The 23,664-nt window shown below is 45.1% G+C and overlaps 1 protein-coding gene across 3 annotated transcripts in view; it reads left to right on the top strand.

The window, feature by feature from the left end:
• SLC4A11 (solute carrier family 4 member 11) overlaps positions 1-23,664 on the top strand; it is a 1,871,484-nt gene that overhangs the window by 836,358 nt on the left and 1,011,462 nt on the right. For all 3 annotated transcript variants that reach the window (XM_086964299.1, XM_086964301.1, XM_086964302.1), the window contains exon 3: positions 14,839-14,997. In XM_086964299.1, the coding sequence (XP_086820425.1) occupies positions 14,839-14,997 (159 nt within the window). The remainder of the gene's footprint in view (positions 1-14,838; positions 14,998-23,664) is intronic.

Raw genomic sequence — 23,664 nt, 5'->3', positions numbered from 1 at the left:
GCTTCCGGGCCAACCACAGCACCGAGACCGCCCTCATCGCTGCCACCGACGACATCCGAACCCTGCTGGACAACGGAGAAACAGCGGCCCTCATCCTCCTGGTCTCTCCGCGGCATTCGACACTGTCTGCCACCGCACCCTAGTGCAGCGCCTCAGCAACGTCGGAATCGAGGAGAAAGCACTGGAATGGATCATCTCCTTCCTCGCCGGAAGGACACAGAGTCCGCCTGCCCCCATTCAGATCAGAAGCCACGGAAGTCATCTGCGGCGTCCCTCAGGGATCCTCGCTCAGCCCCACCCTCTTCAATGTCTACATGAGCCCCCTTGCAGCCATCGCACGCCAACACAACCTGAACATAATCTCCTACGCCGACGACACCCAGCTGATCCTCTCCCTGACCAACGACCCCGCCACCGCCAGAGCCAACCTACACGAAGGGATGAAAGACGTGGCCGAGTGGATGACGACCAGCCGCCTGAAACTGAACACAGACAAGACGGAAGTCCTCATCCTGGGCTCCTCACCCTCGCCTGGGACGACTCCTGGTGGCCCCCCGCCCTGGGCAACGCACCCAAACCGACAGACCACGCACGCAACCTGGGCTTCATCCTGGACTCCTCCCTCTCCATGACCAGACAAGTCAACGCCGTCTCCTCGTCCTGTTTCAACATCCTGCGCATGCTACGTAAGATCTTCCGGTGGATCCCCACGGAGACCAGGAAGACGGTCACCCAGGCCCTCGTCACTAGCCGACTGGACTACGGCAACGCCCTCTACGCCGGAACCACCGCCAAGCTCCAGAAGAGACTCTAGCGGATCCAGAACGCCTCGGCGAGACTCATCCTAGAGACCTGCACTGGCTCCCGATCAACAAAAGAATCACCTTCCGGCTCCTCACCCACGCACACAAAGCCCTACACAACCAAGGCCCGACATACCTCAACAGCCGCCTCAACTTCTACGCTCCCAAACGCCACCTCCGCTCGACCAGTCACGCCCTCGCCGCCGTCCCCCGCATCCGCAGAGCGACAACAGGAGGAAGGTCCTTCTCCCACCTGGCTGCCAAGACTTGGAACTCCCTCCCGACCGACCTACGCCTGACCCAAGACCACCTCTCCTTCAGGAAGAAGCTCAAGACCTGGCTGTTCGAGCAGTAGCGGACCCCCCCCCCCCCCCCCCCCCCAAGCGCCTTGAGACCCTCCGGGTAAGTAGTGCGCGATATAAATGCCTATGATTGATTGATTGGTCGTCTAGGTCACTAGCCAGCCGGCAAGTGACCAGACAACGCGTCGAGCAGCAAACAGGCAGAAGGGCCCCACGCAGATCTCGTGGATGCTGGAGGGCTGGTCTTCGGTGCAGCAGCTGCTTGGGGCTGGGGCTTCTCAATCCCCAAAGCACTTCGTCGAGGTTACCTCAGAAGTCGTGCTGGAAGCGAAGTGCAGTTTCTCCAAGATGGCCGGTCCCACATGTCTCGTCGCACCCACGGATCTCAGCTGTGCTGCAGATGTGAGTTGAGGTCGGAGAGGTCTGGGAATCCGGGTCTTGTCGGGCTCTGAAGTCTGGATCCTCGAGGGAAGACGACAAAGTGAAGCCGCTGGACGCTTGATGGTGCCTGCTTGTGCAGGGTGGACACTCCTTGTCCACAAGGGAGATTTCTTCAGTCTTCTGTAGCAGAAAGTCGAAGTCCAGAGTTTCTTCTTGTAGAGTTTCAAGTCCGGATTAATCTGATTTGGAATGGGACCAGCTCCTACCTTTATCCTGCTAAAGGGGGTTGTACTATCACTAGGTCCCTCCTGTCTGGGGTGGTGCTGGAGACAGCTAACACTGCGGACACTGCTGTGGGTCAAGCGGTGCTGCGAAATCTCTTCAAATAAAGGTGAGCCTCTGTTGCTTCCCGCCTCCTGTCATAAAAGGTTTTCTTGTGGAGAAGTGTGGCTCAATGGTTAGATTCTACGGCGCGATCGTGCCCCGAGACGTCTTCGAAAGTTCCATTGCGAACTTCAGGAGCCTTACTATAGGCTTCCGCGCATCGTAGCCGGTTCTCGAAAACGGCAACCCCTTAGGTGCCACAACTTCTACCGGTTCCGCATCCCTTGATTGTTTCAAACTACCGGTCCTTTTTTTATGGGCTGCGCGCTATCAACACTGACCTTTTAGCCCTTTGCGCAACCCGGGGACTCCAAAACCGTGAGGCTCCCCGCAGGCATAACACGCCTAATCCTAACACCAGCCCTCCAGGAATTAACCTTGAATTGTAGGTTAACCCTTCCAGGCTCCTTAATTGCAACCCGGTGACTCCTAAATTGTGAGGCACAACACGCCTAATCCAACAACCAGCCAACCTGGAATTGATCTCTAATCGTAATCCTAATCCTCCCAGGCTCCATATCTGGCAGCCCGACCGACCGTGATTCCTCACTTGACCTGGTCCAAATTCCGCGCCTATGCTTTCAATTCAGGCAAGCATTGAATGTCCTGATGATGATCCACAATTTTAACTGGATCGAAACGCCGTCGACAAAATATGTAGTCTAAACACTAGTTCACAATCATGTGCCAAAAATCATGTTTTTTCTACATATGTGGAGCAAATAGATTGAAAAATTACCTTTTTGCTCCTGTACCTTCTAAATGCCTGAAAATCCCTAGTTAATTGTACTGTGTAATGTATGTTTAGCACTGTGGATACAGGACTGTGTCCTACTGCCTTATTGTTGTTTTGTTTGATTTGACTTATTTAGTTACCGAATAACTTCTGAAGTCCGGCTGGACTTTACGTTCATTATAGTGCATATTGTGGCCTATAATTATTGAAATTGTTATTCTTCCTTGTCAAAGACCGTTGTTCTTTACTCAATGGTTAGAGCGGCAGACCCTGATGCAGAGGTCTAGCCCGGGACCAGGGTTCAATTCCCCCTCTCGGCGGGTCTTGGGCTCAAAATTCCACGGACCTGATAATTCTCGCCTCGGTGCCTATTCCAATCATGGAGTCCCACTCTGCAACTCAGGGCAACAGCTTGCTTAATCTCCACAACGGCCCCCACAACGCTAAGGATGCCTGGCCTCCACCTTGGGGGTGCCCAGGAGTGGACGCCTCATAGGGAAAGCCAGGATGGGTTCCACAGTGGTATTCGTATAAGCGCCTTGAGACCTTTGCGGGTGAGTAGTGCGCTATACAAGTATCAAATTTACATTTACATTTTGTGCATTATTGTAAATGTTACAAATGTGTATTTATATCATTACCTTTTCATTATTGCCTTTTATGACTTTGAGTATTATGGTGGCGTACTGCTTTCTATTCTTATTCAAGCATGTGAATCTATGAAAGACACCCCTAATACTAGAGGAGAACAAAAGTTACTTACCTGTAAACTGTGATTCTCCAGTATTGGTGTCTTTCATAGATTCACATGCGACCCACCCTTCCTCCCCTCAGAGGCTCTGTTCTCCTCATACACTTTTAGTCACTCTTGTGCTAAGAAAATCTGAGGGCTTGAGCTTCTGAGGAGAAGGTTCTAGAGGGTGCTACAGCCGGATTGGCTGGAATGTGGACTATTATAATGACATGGATATGCTACTAAAGTGAACTCTACCTCTATACTTTATATGGGCCAATGTTGTTCTATGGTACTTTAAGGTTTTAATTCTTTTAGATATATTTTGATATACATATATATATATATATATTCACTGAAAAAAACATAGGTTTCACACCAGTTCTAGTTAGCTGGAAATTTTACTGACACAAAACCATTGAATTCCCACGTTATAGTTAGTTGGACTCACTATAACTTGCGCGCCTGCAATGCACTGCTGATGACGTCACATATTACATCACTCATGACATGGTCAGTGACATCACTCATGACATCACTGATGACACCATCCTTGTGACAGTGACAGACCTCCTTAAAGAGTAAGTGAAATGGAGTGCATTGATAATGGAAAAGAAAATGAGTAAGAAAGAACAGAAAGGTATGAGAGGAGAAAAGAAGTGAAGTAGGGGGACTGAAAGAAGGTGAGTGTTGGGAAGGAAAGTAAGGAGAAGAAGAGTGAATATGGGGAATGTGGATATTCAAAGAAAATGTTGAAAAGGAAAGGGGGTGTGGAAGGGTAAGAAAAGATGCATTGCTGGAGTTGAAGACTGAAGGCCTCATTTATGAAGCCATGCGTCACTTTAACGCCACCAGAGCGTTACTTTTTGTGACGCATCAGTACAGTAAAAAATGCACCTTATTCAGTCATATTTACAAAGTGACGCATCTTGGTAGTTGCGTCACTTTGTAAGCCCCTGCGCCACATTATTCCTACGTCAGGTGTAATGTATGCAGAGGGGGCGTTCCCCCGCAAAAAGCCTCGTACCCTGCCCCCTTATAGTCATTTCCCCCTTTTTTTTATGCCACCTCTTGTGTCTCGATCCTACCGAGACACAAGATGGCGGCCGCTCCGGACTGTTTCGAATGTTTACAGACACCCGTGAGCCAATCAGCTTTCCATGCGCAAGTCGCGTAGTACGCCCGGTGCGCGTACCGGGGCGCGCCTATAGATATATATATTTTTTTGAACCTAAATTACTCAAAATCCACTGGAGCACATATCTTGAGACATAGCAAAACACATCGGGCTACCAGTCCCTACAATTTTGCCAAGTTTGGTGGAAATCCATTCAGCCTTTCGGGCTAAAAGTGAGGTCGACCGCCCTATGGAAATTAACATGGGGGAAAAGCGTTTTGGGACCCCCCTTTTATCTCGGCCCCCGCTTGACAAATCCCCCCCAAACTTTCAGGTAAGGACCGGGGCGCCGCGAGGCCATTTTGAGTAAATTTTCAGGCAGATTCGTCAACCGGCGCCAAAGTTATTCCAAATAGAATTTTGAGATTTAACATTGAAAAAAAATCCTAACTATAACTACCTACTGGCGACCGCCAGTAGTTAATATAAATATATATATATATATATATATATATATATATATATATATATATATATATATATATATATATATATATATATATATATATATATATATATGATCAAGGTACGTCAGTACCGAAATGCGTAATGGCCGACTGAACTACAGCTCAATAAACCAGCAAATTTTAAAAACTTACTTGGGTCTGTGCTCCACGTTTCTTTTCGAGAGGAGAGAGCGCCTGCATCTTGCTCTTGGAGTGGCGAGAATATATATATATGAATATATATATATATATACTTTATGTAAATGTTTCTTACTACTATTTTATGTACAGTGGGCTCCCACTTCGAGGGGTTACAGGTAAGTAACTTTTGTTCTTATCTCCCATGGTGAAGTGTTTCCTATAAAGTGTATGCCCTTGGGCCAACAAGGGAATGGAATGGGTTAGTGAAGTAAGGCTATGTATGTGACGTAGCATTTTCTCGGGTTAACTTTGGAATAATGGAGGACGTCTATGGAATACGTGCTAGCAAATGGGACTGAGACCAGCCTCCCTCTGCCCCAAATACTTCACAGGGCTCTAAATCTATGTAAAGGGCTATATGGCACTGGTTCGAGAAATGCATGAAAACACAAGGAGAAAATGTAATCCCAGTGGAGCTATGAAGAAGAAATCTGGCTTTTCTGCCTTGTCTTTTTATCAACCTTATTTTTGACTGGTATTAGGTATCTGTGTCCTGTGACACTATCGTACAATGGCACAGTACATGTGCTGTGGCCCTAAAATAGTACAAGTAAAATCGGTTTCACTCAATTGTTCTTTTTAATTTCCCTGTAAGAACATTGTAGATGGCACAGAAATTGCCCAGTTGATGTGAAATTAAAATGTTGTGTGGACTGCAGTGAATATTTACACCACCTAGATATGACAGAATATACATGGCAAGGAAAAGTGCTTTATACATTAGTCACCCATGAAATGACTAATACATATACACTATAGCTTCACTCCCCACATGGCTTAACAAGCATTTACAATGCAATGGTTTCGCCTTTGTTAAAGTTTGTGCTTTTGGTATTGCTTTTGACAAATGGTCTTTTCTAACTTCTTTGAATTATGTGTAAAACGTTGATGTGTTTTACTTTACACAGAAATATGGAGTGCCTCTCTGGAAAACACCCTCTCTGCACACGCCCTCTTTACACATGCCTTATCTTCACTTGCCCTCTCTACACACAGCCCTGTGCAGAGAGATCATATGGAGAGAGGCATGTGCATAGAGGCCGTGTGTTGAGAGGCTGTGTGCAGTGATAGCGCATGTTGAGAAGGCATATGCAAAGAAGAGTGGGGAGGATACAGAGGTAGGGTAGGAAGGCGAAAATGCAAGGAGTGGGAGGTCAGAAAATAGTGGGAGAGCAAGAGAGGACAGAAGGGAAAGGGAGGGCAGGAGTAAGAAGGAAGAGAGGTCAAAAGGAAGAGAGGGCAGGAGAGAGAGGGAAGGCAAGAAGGAAAATAGGCAGAAGGGAGAGGGAGGGCAAGAAGGAGTGGGAGGACAGGAGGGAAGGTAGGAGTGTGTGAGAGAGGGCAGAAAGGAGAGGGCGGCAGGTAGGAGAGGGAGGGCGGGAAGGAGAAGGAGGGCTAGAGGAGGAGAGGACAGGAAAGAGAACAGGAGAGAGATGGAGGACAAGAAGGTGAAAGAGCAGAAGAGAGAGGTGGAAAGGGAGGGCAGGAGGGAGTAAGAAGGCAGAAAAGAGAGGGATGGCAGGAGAGAGAGAGCAGGAAGGAGGAGAAAACCCAGTCCACTACCAATGAAGGAAGCACTGAAATCCCAAAACGTCAAAGTGCAAAAAAATACACGCCTACTAAAGAACCTTGGGGCCATATTTATGAAGGCCTTGCGCCACCGCCCATTCGTTGTTTTATTTTGGCCTACAAGTAAAGACCACGTGACTGCTATGATTTTCACCACTGGTCAAATACACAAACTTGTCAACATACAAGTAAACACTGGCGCAGCCCTTGCAGGATTGTACATCACACCAAGAAAGGACCAACCTAAACAGATAAAATATAAAGCGCCCACAAATCACTCCTGACACATCTGTTCAGACGTTGGTGAAACTATGTCCTTTATATTAAACAACTAAGCATTCTGCCTGAATGCAAAGAGGTGCAGTGTTAATTATAGAAATGCATATCTTAAGAGAGAGGCCCCTGTTGACACACGGCTATTGCATCAAATACTACTAAAAAAATACTTCATGCACGTTATGGACCCATTTTCCCGCTGCATGACACAAAAGCATGCACATATTACTACAACTTAGAAACATAAAAGTAAACCCCTCCCCCCCGAAGAAGCAGGGGGGATCCAGACCGCCCAAAATTCATAAATAATGACACTTTCCAGGGAAATACACTGGAACGGAGAGATATTTTGAGGAAGACAGCAGGCCGCTTATGAATAAAAATGGGAATGGGTCTAAATGAGAGAGTGTCTGGGTCACATAGAAGAGGTTGACAGACCGTCTCTTCCATTCCGTGTTCCAAGCAGTCCCCTTCCCGTTCTGCCACAGGGCCTCAGCCCTTGCTCCCACACCCCCTGGCCACCATCACGCCCACTCACCTGCAGCAGGCAGGCCGCTCTGTCCCTCTGACCTCGAGGTTAGCGTGTCCTCGTGTCGAACCCTTGGCTCTCCGGCTCTCACAGCTAACTCCCTGGTTGAAAGTGCCTCGTTGATGTACGGTTTATTTAAACACAGGGCCCTTCTTCAATCGCTCAGCTTTGGAAAATGACTCATCTGGCTCTGAAAAGTTTACTACAAGGGACAAGCGAGAAATTGTGCAGACAGTTCCGAGTTTATGCCGCCGCGACCAGATGATGCAGGGCATGTTTCGCCAGCATTTGCACTTCTTGTAAATGATAGTCGGAGGCCACGGCGTTGGCGGGCGGGGGATAAACTGAGCCGGTTTGTCTAAAGTTGCTTATTTTGTAGCGTGTCGGCTCTTGGCATTCTGCAAACATGGCATCACCCCGCACGAGGCGAAATGCAATAATGTTGGGCTGCGAGTGATTTCCCCATTCCCTGCGGAGGGAGGAAGACACGTCCAGTAACTTGAGACCTCTCCGCAGAAAGCTGGCGTCCCTCCCCGAGCTCCGGGACAAGTTTTGGAAGCAGAAGTCGTCGGACCGCCGAACCGCCGCCGGCCCAGCTCGGGGACGAGCCCCACCGAGCCTCCCAGCAACACCTGGTAGAGGCTGGGCCGCCGTCTTCCTTCTTCCCCCGGGCGGCGGGGGGGGGGGGGGGGGGCGGGGTTTACTTCCGGCCGGCCGCGCTAGGATTGGCCGGCCGGCTGAAGAAACCCCCGGGCGGGGATCGAGCAGGGAGGGAGGGAGGGAGGGGGGGGGGAGGGAGGGAGGGAGGGGGAGAAAGGGAGGGAGGGGGAAGGTCACTCACCTGCAGACTTGGGCATAATAAGGAGACCCGTCCCGAGCAGCAAGGGAGGTGCCGGCAATGCCGGAACAGACTCGGGGGCGTTCCCGGCGTCGCGTGACGTTGGCAAAAGCCAAAGGATCTCGGGAACGCCCCCGTGTCTGGTCCGGCATTGATGGACAGGCCCCTCGTCCAATGGCTAGGCTCCATTTATGGAGCTAGACAATGGGACGGGGGGCGTGTTCCATAGTGCCTTACTGTACTCAATAGATTTCTCTGGAGGAGGAGCCTAACGGCTCCGCCCCCCAGCGAAACCTAAAAATGGCTTACTGTATATTTGAAATAGTTGCCCTCGCAGTGAATGAAGTCCTAAAAGATTTTCACTTCTGGGGGTTAAGGGTCGATTTTCCTCACAGGCCTAGGAAAGATCAAAATCTATTTCTCTTGGGAAAATATTTTAAAAATAATTTGAAGTTGTAAGTATCAGTTTTAAAAATCCGATTTAATGGTGAAAACAGATGTTTGATAACTTTAATGTTAAAGTTTTTTGTGTGAACATTTTTACTCTGTACTGCCTAAGCCAAAACTGGCTTAAAGCCAGTTCTACAAAGATATGTTGGTGGATGGGGTTATACCATTGTCAGGCAACGACTTGGTGATTGCAGTTATGCAGTATATACTGGATGAGGAAGGCTCACCCACACTTTTGTGGTATGTTCCATCATAAACAAACGTATCCACCCTGTTGAAATGATACTATCATTTCATCATGTACTGCAGTACGAGGGAGTTCTTCATAGGAAATATACTGGATAATGGAGAGATTAGATAATTATAAAAATACCTTGAGGTAAATCCAGAGTAATTAAGTGTATTGGTGGGTACCACTGGTATGAATAAAAGAAAATGTATAAATGGATGAAAATTGTGTGAGGGCCCTATCATCCTTAACCATATCAATATATTTCAGCCTGTTTAAGTTCTAAAGTTCTCCATTTTTATAATTGCTTTGTCAGTGTAATCCCACTTTTGGAAGCTATGATTTGTTTCTGTGTATCAGGAGTCACTGGGAGGATTGCCTGATCAGAGCTCAGAAATGTTTAGTGTCTAGTCCCCAACCAGGCCAAGCACCCCATTAAGTGGTATTCTTTTATTTTTTTATAAACATTTTATTAACTTTTCATATTGCAGCCACAAAACAAGTATGTCAGTACAACACATCATAATCCACTTTGTAGTCCCCCACCACCCTCACATATCCAAGATAACCTTCTAAAACCCTCGCTGTCCTCCACTCCCTTACTCTAAAGCGGTAGAGATCCGTTTTGCAAAGGATAGCTGTCAGTCCTTCTTTTCCAATCAGGAGCACACCCCTGCCAATCAGGTCAAAGACCACCATCTAGGCCATGGTAATGACGCCACTTACCCCACACTCTTTTAAACTTTTTAGGGCATCCCCTCGCCTTATATGTGACTCTCAGCCGCCATGTATAAATCCAGACCCCTCCTCCATTCCTCCAGCCTCAATAGCTCTGGGTCTCCCCATTTCCTGGCCACTTCTCTCTTAGCGACCACCAAGGCCAACACCAGGAACATCGCTATGAGCGTGGCAAACCCACATCATTTGTCATCCCAAGGAGGACTAGCTTAGGGTCTGCCTGCAGGGTAGTTTCTAAAATTTCACCCAATTCTCCCAGTACCTCCCCCGTAGGCTTGTATGTTCGTGCAAAACCAAAATGTGTGAAAGAAGTTTCCCTCCCCGTGACCACATCGGAAGCAGCTTGGGTCAGCTGCTCGACCTATTTTATGTAGTCTGGTTCTGTCAAAGTATGTTCTGTGAAGGACATTGAATTGGATGAGCCGTAAGCGTGATTTAATGGCTACTTCCCTCGGGTGCATTAGGACCGTACCCCAATCTACTTCGTCCATTTCCTCTACTTCTCTTTCCCATGTTTCTCTAAGTTTCCCCAAGCCATCCTGGAGGTTACTCATCAACGTCTTATAAGTCAGAGACACTGCCTTGTTAGGGATGTGTTCTTGTAGAAGGCGTCCCTCTAATGGAGCATATTCAGGGAGAACTTCCGATAATGCCCCCTCCGCCCTCCAGGCGTGCTTCAGTTGCATATACTTGTATTGTTGTGTGTGGTAGAGCCCGTATTCCTTCCGTAATGCTGCGAATGACTGTAGTTCCCCCTTCTTCATCACATCACCTAAGGTGGAGATGCCGAGAGCATCCCAGTTCCGAAAATTACGTGGTATTCTAGGACCTTCACTAGAGAAACAACAATGCCCTTGATTAACTCATGGAAGCACACCTAGGCATTTTCAAAAGCCAGGCCCTGCAGAGCCTCTGACAAGTGGACAGGTAGGGCTGTGTGCCAGAATGTTCTACTCTGCGCCTAGAGCCTGCTCGGCATCACTGAAGGTCATTCTTGAAGGACTCGTGTGGCAGAGTGTGGTCACTTCTTGTACCCAGAGCTTAATGGGCAAGGCCAAGGGTTCTACCCCGTTGGCTCTGGACAGCAAGGAATTGGGTGATGCGATCAGCTGAAGATCAGACTCTTTTTCCCTGTTGGCCACGCTGAAGATGGTTGGCTGATTGTAGAGTCTGGCAGGTGGGGTGACTAATGGTAGGGCCTGACGAAAGTTTTGTATAAAGTCCATATCCTGCACTAAAGCAATTGTTGTGCTCTCTGGAAATTTGTGCTCTCTGGAAATTTGTGAACGATCATTGGTAAATATGCTAACAATCTTCAGTGAGACAGTTACAAATGCCTAATTTCCAAGGCCTACTGGCCATGTCACATCCCTTGAGGATTTGATGTGTAATTTACCATTTCTATTAACCCAGCCCCTGAAACTATTCTATGAGCATATTTTCTGTAAGCACTGAAAGAGGTTATCTGTATCCATTGTTCTCACAACATATGTGGGTTACATGAAATTCTACACACCTCCAGCTCTCATGGTTTGACTGAAACCATTTAATGCTGTAGAGTACCTATTTTAAAGTGGCACTGTAGGTTCTTGGATATTTGAAAACCGTTTCCTGCCCTGAACTGATTTATTATGAAATCTTCTTGAGGAAATACCTAACTGTTCATCTGAAAACAGGATAATATGGGTGAGGCTGAACAAATAAGTGTTCGTTTGCATGCCTAATCCCTTGGTACATGAACCTGCTCTGCGTGTCCCTCAGACTCAATGTACAGGGTTCTCTAAATCCTGTACAGTTATGCTGAGGGTTTTAAAAAGTTGTTTGACTAATTACAAAACTGTCTCCTAGTTGAGCCTGGTGGCAACTAAAATTACACTGTATAATTCATGTAATTTTAGAATATTTGCGCCACTTGTTAAGTGATATTCCCCAAATTACCCCATACACTACGCACCATTTGCAGTAAAAATTGACAGCAAAATGCACCATTTGCGGTAGAAATTTACTGCGAACAATAGAACACAAGTGGCTGATGTTTGTGGTTCTTCATTAGGTCGGGGTGTATTTCCTGTTAAAATATAGTGTGAAATGACAGATTTGCATTTCGTATAATTAGATTAAAGTTTGAAAAAATCAAATATAATTACACATATTTTCGCTACTCCTAATACAGGAAGCTGATTTAGCTCTATGAAATGTTAGGAATCTCATTTTGCAAGCTGTGATTATTTTTAACATCATATGTATAACATGTATACTTTTTGCTTAATCTTACTCCGTGACAGTGAAATGTATTCTAATTTACAACCAGTTATGTTTTACGAAACTTAAGTTGAAAGTTTAGTATCTTGCAAGATTTGATAGTATGCCCTTCAACAGTACCCCCAGTCATTGCACTGATGTAGCAAAGATTTCTAGTGAACATGACAACTTTTGATTGCATGTGGGTTTTCAATCAAACATTATGCTGTTTCAAAGTATGTTTTCTCAAGTGAGATTGTCGCATGAACTCTTCAAATACCTTCTTTAATGAATATCGATACCTGGAGGTTCCTCACCCCTGAACATCCCAAGGTGGAGACTGGATCCAGAAACGTTTACCATAGTTCTATGTCAACAGTAGGTGGCGCTGATTCCATCTCGGCACTACTGCAGTCATGATGATCATTGGAGCCAAAAAATGGCCACCTCAACTTATGTTTTTTTCGTACCTTTTGGCACAGATTTGGGACTTTTCTCCACCTCATGCGAGAAGAAATTTGGTGCAGTGTGAGTAATAGCGCCTTCTGAAACATCAGGGTTCAAGCCCTGTCAAAAATGTGATGGATACATATTCCATACAACAACTGACGTGAGACATAATTCATTGAGGTGTGATCTCTTCCTGAGGATGAACCCAAAGGTAGCAAAAAGATGAGGCCAAGCCTTTAACAGCCATGGCAAACTGATGACCGTAGTAATAGTTGTCATATTAGATCTCTTTCTAGACAAGATCAATGTTCCCTTCCTGGCCCTCTTCATCAAATCTTCAAGGGAAAAACGTTGCCACGAGAAGTTTTCTCCAGGGAGATTCAGATCCAAGGGTAAAATCCTCCTTGGGCTTCTCTGCAGCCTCAGTCTTTGCAGGAGACATAGTAGGAGGAGCTGGCTCTTCCCCAGTCTCTTGGTCACTCATGCAAGCTGCACATGACCGCTCTCCAGTGGCGCCTCTGTCGGCAGTGATTCCAACACCTGGGAGATCTGAGAGACTCCATTGCGATCTCCATGGACACTGCAGCAGATTTACTCTGGTCCTTTTGTCCTCTGCTGGCAGTGACCACAGTAGTGACTAACACCTCCGTCTTCTGGTGGGTCAATGTATCTGCTGCATCTGGTGATCAGAGTGCTCTGGTTTCTTCAGGAGAACCGGTTACACATCGGTCTGCTAAAGCTGTGGGTGATTCGGCTAGCACTCAAGGTCTTCTCATCCCTTCAACGTCTATTGGGCCAGATGGTAACTGATCATACAACTGTGATGTGGTTTATTATTAAGCAAGAAATAGTGGCATATCACCTGTGTCCAGAGCACTAAAACAGACGCGCGTCCCAGCAGGGGCAATGGAGGGTTGAAATTCTCCTAGCTGACTGGCTGACCAGCAGGGCGGACAGCCTTAGCCGCTGGCATCTCCGTCCAGAGGTGGTATTCTCTTCACCCAGTTGGGGATACTGCTTAAAGGGACCTCTTTACCACTTGTGAGAATACCCATGACTAATGTTATGTGACCTCCAGCATCCGTTGCAGGCGGATGTAGGGAATACTTTTCAATTTAAGTGGAAGCTTTTGCTTTTGCTTCACTATGCCTTTCCTCCCATATTCTTGTGTCCTTGTTCTGAGGAAGAGTTGCCAGGCAAAGCCCAATCCATCTTTATAGCACCAAATTGACAGAGAATGTTGCGTTGCTCAGACCTTCTGCACCTGTCATTAGACTGCCACTCAGAGAGGATCAACTCTCTTAATCAAAAGAAAAGATTTTGCACCCCAATCTCCTGCCTGTAGATTGCCATGTGTGCTTTCGATCTCCCGCCATATGTGGTTGACTGCTTATCAGCTCATTGACCATGGACTAAATCAAACTATTCTGGCAGTTGGAACAGTACTTCCTCCACCACGATCAATAATACTTCTGCCATCATTACAAGAATTGCAACTAACGAGTAGTGTCAAAGCAAAAAGGTCTGACTTAACTGTGCATTTTCATAGAGCTATATTTCTGTATGCCTGTGTTTGCAAGCATTGCATGGCTTTATCAATGCTTCTTAGGTGTGAACCCTACACCAAAAAAGTGCATACCACCACCAAAAATATTTTTTCTGTCTAAGTTGTGGGGATGGGGTTGAAGGTGCTGAAAGTACTCTTTCGCCTCATCAATCAGCTGGAACACATACCATTATGGGCCTTGTCTGTATTGTGAGGTGAGCTTGCATGTCTGCCCTGCTCTGTCAAGCGTATGTATGACATCAAATGCTAAAAATTGAACTGCTAATGGTAGCTTCTAATGAAAGGTATTCCAGACTTTGAACTCTGCTAGATCTTTGTGACACATTTATCGCATGGCTCAGCAGTGGAATGAACATCCTGTTCCTGAAAGGAAACCATGATAGTGCTGCAGCCCCATTGTTTTTTTGTATGAAAAGGGACCCTATCAAAAGGATTGTGGTTTTGGTCCTAGTGATGAGAGCCTCATTGAATATTTTTACTATAAAAATATACAGAATCGCCCCAGATTAAATGCTGAAAATGTTCTTCCAAGCATGTAAATCTTTAGAGTATATTAACATTACATTAAAAGTGCTTACCACAAAGTATTCAATGCTTTAAGCATTACAATCTAGACTTTTTCGGAAGTGCGTGTATGGATTTTGGAAAATTACTATGGAAGTGTTAGGAAATTAAGGTTGTCATTGAATAGGATTATTAGATAAGCCAACTTTTATTTTTGATATGCAATTCAGGTAAAGAAAAGGGGATTTAAAATAATGGTAGTAAACAAAACTATTTAATTGCAGGTTACCTCAAGTGTGATACGGATGAAGGCTGTGAAACTAAAGAAGATGGTGGAGGAGGAGGAGATGAGCTCTTTGACACAGTTCAGTCCTCAATTGTTTCTGGTGAAAGCATACGTTTTTTTGTGAACGTCAACTTAGAAGTACCACAGAGTATCGCAGGTATGTTAAGTCCTGTATCATTTAAGTCTTAGCTGTCTGTGGCAGTTAATTATATTTTGTGCATGAAAGTATTTTTTAAACTGTCTACATGATGCTCCTTTCTTTCTCCAGTTTAGAATTCCTAATATTATGACAATTATGAAAACATCCAATAGGCTACGAAGTGATTTTGTTTCCTTCCGTCATGTGTCTAAAGGCCAGCAATTGTGTGAAGTTTTCAAGTCTATTATTGGTGCTGTACTTGAGAGGCATTAATATATTTGTATCTTGTAAGAGATCCATCAACTAGTACGGAACCCCAGATGTTTTACTTTTTTTGTACCCCATTTTAAGCAAAGAATGGACTTGTAGAATGGAATTCTAGAAAGCTGAGAGATAATTTAGCACAAACCCTGATATTACCCTATACAGTTGTGTGATTTTTTAAGATAAAACGCAAAGTTCCTCTGATGAATTTCAACAGCCCAGAAAACGTACTTGGGTGTAATCCTAATAATTCTTTGTGGCTATTCTTCCTGATTTCGTAGAAAGGCAGAATTTTCCTGTATACATGCTGAACTCGAAGCACATCATTTAAACAACATTTTTCAGTTGTTAAAAAAAAACTCAACAGTGACAATAGAAAAATGTGAAAAATAGTACAAAATAACAGGTTATAATGAACCAATAGTCCCTTCATTTGGTATATATTTAATTTGATTTAAACCTTTTTAACTCTAACTTTGACAGAACATATTCATGTGTTGCAAAAGATTCAAAACCATTACATCTATGAATACGGATTATAAAACCTAGCCACATTATTAATTGTCTATTTTTATTGTTTGTTCATTTCTCAATTTGGAATCCAATGTTCCTTATTCAGTAGTACCTTATATTAATTTCATGATTCTTTAAGTTTATGGGCAGATTAAAAATTTGTCCAGAGGTTTCTCGATCAGTTGTGCACAGTGTACAAATGTGTGCTTTTTGTTTGATAGTCCATTGACTTGGTGCTAACACCCTTCAGCAGCAATCGGGACTGAACAACACATAAATGCGTCTGTTCACAATCACAAGAAAAGGCCAATGAGCAATTGTTTTTTATATTGCTGATTTCAATTAAAACCTTGGACCTATCAATTTTGTAAAAAGCACACTTTAGATAAATGAAAACAATATAATGGTGTCTCTTTACGTGTGAAATACAGTTAGCAAGTGGAGTATGTAATTGTCCTTATAGCAGTCAGTTGGAACATCTAAGAAGATCCTTGAGAAAATATTACTCCCTGAGGGATCACCAATAATGCTATAAAAGTTTGAAAGCTATTCAACATAATTTTCAATTTCCATGCAGTAGATTAAAGCGAAGCATTGAGCATAAGAATTATTAAAGAATTCTCAGTTGTTAGCACCTTATACATCTTGATGCCTGATGAATGTGAATTATTGGAAAAGCAAATACTGGGAACTCACATTGGAGGAAACAATAATGGAAAACCACGTTTAAGGAAATGCTAATTAATCGAAAATGAAAGGAAATATAAAGGAAAGAATTGTAAGGAGAATCCAAAATGGTGTTCAACTCTGAAGTTTAGGACTAGTAAGGGCTTTTTGGGGTCTGAGATGAGTAATGTTTTGGGATAATGAGTTTTTTTAGGGGTCACGAATGGTGGTCAGGTTTAGAAAGGGGTTTTAGGGTTCAGGGATGAGGGAGTTAAAGGGTGTTTTATTTAGGTGTTATGAATGGGTGGAGTTTAGGGGTAGGGAGGGGTGTTTTAGGGTTCAAGAATGAGTAACGTTTAGGTGGGAGGTATTTTTAGGATTCACGGGTGGACGCAGTTTAGGGCTGATGAGAGCTTTTAAGGTTCAGTGATGGGTAGCAATTAGGGGTGAGGAAGTGATTTTAGAATTCAGGATTGGATGACGTTTGGGATGGTGATGTTTTTTTCTAGGATTTAGGGATGGGTGTAGGTTAGATGTAAAAATGGGTATTTAAGGTTCAGGGATTGGTAAAGTTTAGGGGTGGTGAGGAGTTTTAGGGTTTATGGATGGGTGGAGTTTGGCTATAGTGAGGGGTTTTAAGGCTTTAGTAGTAGGGCGTTAGGGTTCAGGGAAGGGTGGAGTTTAGGGATAGTGAGGGGTTTTACTGTTCAGGGATCGGTGGAGTGTAGTGGTAGAAAGGGGGTTTAGGGATATGTAGTTAAGGGGTCAGGGTTTGTTGAAGTTTAGGTGTAGTAAGGTTTTTTTAGGTTTCTGGATTGGGTGAAGTTTAGAGTAGAAAGGACTTCTAGGGTCCAGGGATGTGTGTGGTGAGTGATTTTTAGGGAGCAGGGGTTGATGGTGTCTAGGGGTTGGTTGTGAGGAGTCGGGGACGGATAGTGTTTAGGAGAGGTGAGGGGGTCAGTTAATTAAGTGCATCTGAAGGAATTTTTTGACCGTGTAAAATATATAAATCTAAAATGTCCCCTGAAGTAAAGCTCTTATAAATACCTCTGACAAAACTGCTTAAGAAATTAAGATGTGCAAACATTGAATTTGTACCTTAAAAAATAAGTATGCAAAAGCCAATTTCGAACAAAGACATTCTATGAATTAGTTTCTAATAAATTGTAAATGTCATACATTCTGAAAATGTCCATAGCATAGTGCAGGTGAACTGTTTTCTCAGTAATGGTATTGTATGAAATCGTTTTTCTATGAAATCAAATGCAGCCCTTGAATCCACTGGGCCTTGATTCTTTCACTTATAGATATATTGTCAAATCAGAAGGTTTTGGGACATGGGTCATATTCAAAACTAAAGAAGTGCAACTGGCTACCTGCCACTCTCACACCTGTTTAACTGCTCTTTGCCGATGGCTTTCACAATGCAAACCAGCTGCCTGCATGCCCCTTCACATGGTGTGCTGCGTGTTAGGAGGTGATTATTCCACTGCAGCTTTTAGTCTGTCCTGTTTGAATTTAGCTAGAACTTTCTTCTGAGCTCCAAAAAATCTTTGGCTTTTCAGAAGAGAGGACTGGGACTGATAGTGAGTGTGTGCATCCTTTGCCTGTTTACTTTGATGATGACCTTCAAGATGACTCTGGTTTTAGGGCAAGCTGTGAACACATCCCTTACCCTTCACTAACCCCTACTGGAACGTAAAGTAGTTTTAGGTAGGCTCTAGCTAGAATTTCTTTTGTTTCCTGGGGCTGCATATCAATTGTCCAAGTCAACACCTGGTTTGATGCAGATCATTACTGTAGGGCTATCTTAGAAACCAGAAAGACAAGTGTTTTCTTCAGGGAATAGATTTCCCCAATGAAAACAATGTCTGAATCTTCGAAAAGCTGAACGATCTATTGACAGAAGAACTAATATGTTCTCATCACTTTGGGGAAGCAAGGATTTGTGCTTTTTCATAGTTATAAATGCCAGACAGCACAGGAGGTCATTGCAATAATGTAAGGCCACGAGACAATACTCCAGCAGTTATCAGGACTAACTCTAAACACCTTCAATTGTGCAGTCTTTTCCAATGTGATATCCCTCAGAATGGATCTTAAAGAAGTTTGCATTCCATGAGGATCAGTCTGTGCAGACCATAATGACTTAGTCACAAAAGGTATCATCATGGATTATCAAAATGCTAAAACTCCAAGGGGTTCATCATGCATAACATTTTCTTCTAGGATTTCCAGCAGGCTCGTCTCTCATTAAGACTGCCTACACAACAGTGATGCATGTTGTTCTGTTCCTATATGCAGTAACCATTCTGGACTCCGCTCTATACACAGGTAGATTCTTATTTCACACATCAGGAAGAGTTCAGGAAACTGCTTATTATGTTGCAATTTATATACAGGATACTAACACTTGACTGCTCAGTCTCCAGTCTTATCTGCTACATCTGAAACATTCCATACAGCATAATACACATGTTGGGGCCAAGTTGCACAGAATGTAAGAAAAGGAATATGTAATGCATGTCTCTCCTTTGGAAACAAAATTTCAATTGGCACAAACAGAAAAGTCATTATTGCGTTACAAAACAGCCAAAAGAAACATACAAGAATCAATCAGCTTGACAATGCACTGCAGGCAAATGCAAAACAAAATCCTATCACCTCCACCAATAATTACCCACTAAGGCATGCCACTAACCAGAAAATTAAAACACAGAAACTGTTGTCTTTCAATCCTCACTCATTTTATTACCACGAGGTACTTGACATTCATTTACCCAGCTCTCAACCATCACTCATATCTATGCGGAGAAACATGAATAATGAACACAACTGGGCACCTGCAGTTATTTCCAACACACCCTTGCACCACATAGTGTAGTCCCAGCAAAGCACACACAAAATTTCACAATAAGAGGACCTGCAGCTTACAGTACGGAAAATATCACGACACCCAACCATGCTAAACAACCTCAATGCTGCCAATTTGTGCATAGCCTCTGGTCCGAAGTGGCATAAGTGCCAAAGTAACATAGCAACATTCAGAGTTGCATTATACTCCTGGTTGAGCGGGATCCCGAATACATGGAAAGCTAGCTCAACCTAAATCACTTATTGCTTGAAACTCACTATCTCATCCTTGCATAATTTCAGAGCGAAAGTTGAAGGCCTCCATCTATAAAACATGTCAAATTTCAAATCAAAGCCTCTGACCACATCCTCAAAATATTCGACCTCTACTGTCCCACCGTTACCTAACCGCCACCCAGAGGTGAAAGACTACACCAAACCTCGCTCAGATCCCCTATGATCACTGTTAGACGGGGACCGGGAGGGTCGGCCGAGGACAAGGGGAGAGGCCTCCGGTGAGGGCCGTCTCCAGCGATCGTACAGGCAAGTAACTTCCCCCCCACAGATGGACACCACACAAGGATAAGGTTAACGTTCTTTATAGGCAATTCTGGAAGTACGGTGGTACGGTACAATGAGATCAGGAAACGAGGATCCTCTCCACTCTAGTCTCTGACAGGAAAAAGGGGTAGCGGGACAGTCTTTGTTACCAATCTGGTACTGTGATGAGACGATGGTAGCTCACAATCCTCGAGCTCGGCGTTCGAGAAGGACGGGCCGCGGCAGCGCCAGCAGGTCCCGAGGTGGTCGTAGATAGGAACGGGCCGCGGCAGCGCCAGCAGGTCCCGACGAGGACGAAGGTTGCAAGAAGGCCGCGGCAGCGCCAGCAGGTCCAACGAGGATGAAGGTTGCAGAAGGCCGCGGCAGCGCCAGCAGGCAGGACAACAGTTCACAAGGCAGGGCTGCGGCAGCGCCAACAGTCCGTCAAGGATGAGTTCTTCACGGTGTCTCTCGACTCCCAGATACAACTGCCTTCCTGCTCTGGAGCTGCCCCAGTTATAGGTCTGGCGCCCTTTGATGTCCGGACCCTCGCACTTGGAGGTCGGGAGGTCCGGGATGAGGGAGTCCAGACACCCAGCAGGGGGGTGGAGCCAGCGCCCGGGGAGGCTGGGGGCGATCGGCACCTGGCGGGGGAGAGCCATCGACACTCCTTTCTCCCATTAACCTGCCAAGTGGTCCGTTCACCTCCTGGGTGGATGGTGGTGCCGGGATGTCGGGGCCTGGCCAGGCCCAGGGTTAGGGTCGAGCTGAGGCCACGCGGCCTCGTGGTGCAGTGTCCAAGATGGCGGCCGGGCCGGCAATGGAGCTGACAGTGGCCCGGGCCAGTGATACAGAGATGTCCGGGAGCAGGAGTCCCGTAGGGGACTGTTTGCGGGTTGCTTCTGTGGGTAGCACCTGGCGAGCCGGTGTCCGGGCCCTGTCAGGCGGGGAGGGAGCAAGCCCTTCATGTGGCCTGTCCAACAATCACCCTTGCAGAGTCATTTCCCCCTACACTGCCTCGCACTCCATCCTCCTAATTTCCTCAAGACTTAAAACTCCTTCACCTCTTCGACAAAATCTCCCAATGACAGCCCCTGCCTTAGACCTCAATTCAATTGCTGTCCCACCTCTCCCACTCAGTCCTCTCCAGACACAACCTCCCTTATCACTCACCCCATCAATAAGTTCCATTCTACACTGCCCTCAGACTCCAAAACTAGCATACACAAGAACTGACAATACTCTCCTTTAGCCACCAGACTAAAACACCCAGAACTTTTGACCTTCTTTAATTCACAATGATACTCATTTTCAAACCGTATCCACCTGGACCCTTCCTCACATCTCGCACTACTCAATATTTGGTACCATGAAAACAAAGCCTTCTACTCCCCCCAGTTCCCATCAGCACATACCTGCCTGTGTCGCATCATGTCACATGAACCAGACACAACCACAACATGCCCATCGGAATGTAATTCTCCCACTCCCTTCACAGAGCAGCTCTCGTTTTGCCCCCTCAAATGGATTCTTCTCATTACTATTCCTCCTCCTCCTCCTTCTTTCTCAAAGTAATAAACAAACTAGGCCACTTTTAAATAAATTAAATTGATATCCACCAACTTGGATGCAAGCGGTCAAATGACACACACCATCTGTAATTTACTTGACACTCTTACCAACTTCATGTGAAACGCTCATTACCCCAGAACACCTGGGCATACTAAGGCTATACACAACCCAAATATCAGACCCAAGAGAGCGGTCAATCCTTCACAGTGCAATGTAGTCTCCTCTCAGCTCATACAAGCCCTCCCTCACACACCTGAACTAGCACAGCATTCAGGTGATCATAGGACCCAACAACTGCAAGTGACACCCTTATGAGAGCAGACCTCTAAATCACAACATCAGCATACATATCTTATTGGACCAAATAAATACTTTGTCAGAAACCCACCTTAAATGTATGCTACACAACTACAAATTTGCAGCCAAAGACCAAACAACTATCTGATTCACTCCTACGTTATGGGATTGACATCCTATTCTTTACTGAAACCTCACACATAATCACTCCTTCCCAATGACCAACTTCTCCATCAAAAGACACGACCATGAGGGGGAAGGCTGGCTGTGGTTTTGCTGTCATCCACAGAAACAGCCTGCAAAGGATTTGTTTCATTGTCAAAAAAATACTCCCATCTTCAACTGTTATGGGGTGTAGCTCCTCATGACAGATGCAAAGATGAGTAGATCCCACTATATCGCCCTCCAGTTGACAATCAACTATATATTTGACCTCTTCACAAAATAATTACTTCTGTCCTCCATTAACTTATTTGTCTGAAATGTTAACTTTGACTGGAATGAAACCAGCAATGCCCAAATGCCCCATATTTAAGAATGTCTGCGCCTTAGTGACCGGACACAATTCTACACTGGTCGAATTCACATCAAGGGCGCCACACTAAACTCTCTTAAAGACAGTGAAGAGACTATCACCATGGACTAAATAATACCAGTAGACTTGTCTGACCACCACAGACCTTGGTTTAACACGGACATTAACAACGAAAGAAGACAACTAAGAGCTTCATAAAGACTATGGAGGAGCAACCCCATCTAAAGCCTACTCGAACAACTCAAAGCAGCCCGAAGGAAATACAAAAAACACAACAGCAGCGAAAAATCCACCTTCTTCGGTGTCGCCCTGGACAACGCAAAAAACAAGCCCAACAAACTGTTCAAAATCATCAAACAAACCTCCAAACCCCCGGAATCCTCCCTGCAGGCCTCCAAAGACCTGTGTGAAAACTTCGCCAACTTCTTCGAAGAAAAAATCACCAAGATTAAGCTCTCACTGGACATTGTCAACCTCGTCTGCAAAAACCTACCTCCAGTGACAGTAGATAGCTCGCCCAAACATCTCAAAAAAACCTGGAAGTCTTTCAACCCCATCCAGGTAACAGAGATCCTCAAACTGATCTCCAACTCCAAAGCAGCATCTCATGTCCTTGACCTGTTTCCCACCGAACTGACCAAAAAACTGAGTCTCTCCATAGCCCCTTTCTGGTGCAAGGTCATTAACAGCTCCCTGAGAACTGGCATCATATCTGAATGCCTCAAAGTTGGCCAAGTCATGCCACTACTAAAAAAAAAAAAACAGGCCTTGACTCCAAGGAATTGAATAACTTAAGACCTGCCTCCAATCTCCCCATCCTATCCAAAATCCTGGAAAAATGCGTCCTCTAACATCTGACTCAGCACATGGATAATATCAACCTTCTTGACCCCCACCAATCTGGCATCAGAAAAGTCTACAGCACCGAGAACGCGATCCTTAACATTACAGACGACATCCACAAATCCCTCGATACCGACCAATGCTTCTCCTTGACCTATCGGCAGCCTTTGACACGGTTGATCACCAACATCTCATCAAGGCCCTACAAGAAAGGGTAGGAGTTGATGAGGTGGTCCAACATTGGTTCTCCTCCTTCTTATACAGCCGCTCACAAAGGATACAAAAAAAAAACTGTTGCCTCCGACCTACACCCTGTCAACAGGGGTGTCCCCAAAGGTTCAGTGGTGTCACCTCAACTATTCAACATATACATGGAACCCCTCACCCCCTACATAAAAAGGAACATCCCTTTTCACCTCTATATAGATGACGACCAAATCTATCTTAAAAACCTCCTCCATTTATGACATTCACAAACTAAATCACTCTAAAAGAAATCCAACATTGGCTGTCGCTTAACCACTTAAAACTCAACAAAGACAAAACCGAAATACTCCTCATCTCCAACAAAGAGGAGAACCCTCATATTTCAGAATGGCTAA

Source organism: Lissotriton vulgaris, chromosome 3_2 (assembly GCF_964263255.1).
Source record: "Lissotriton vulgaris chromosome 3_2, aLisVul1.2, whole genome shotgun sequence".
NCBI lineage: Eukaryota > Metazoa > Chordata > Amphibia > Caudata > Salamandridae > Lissotriton > Lissotriton vulgaris.
Note: the sequence above shows the minus strand (reverse complement) of the source record. Positions and strands in the feature narration are given on the sequence as shown.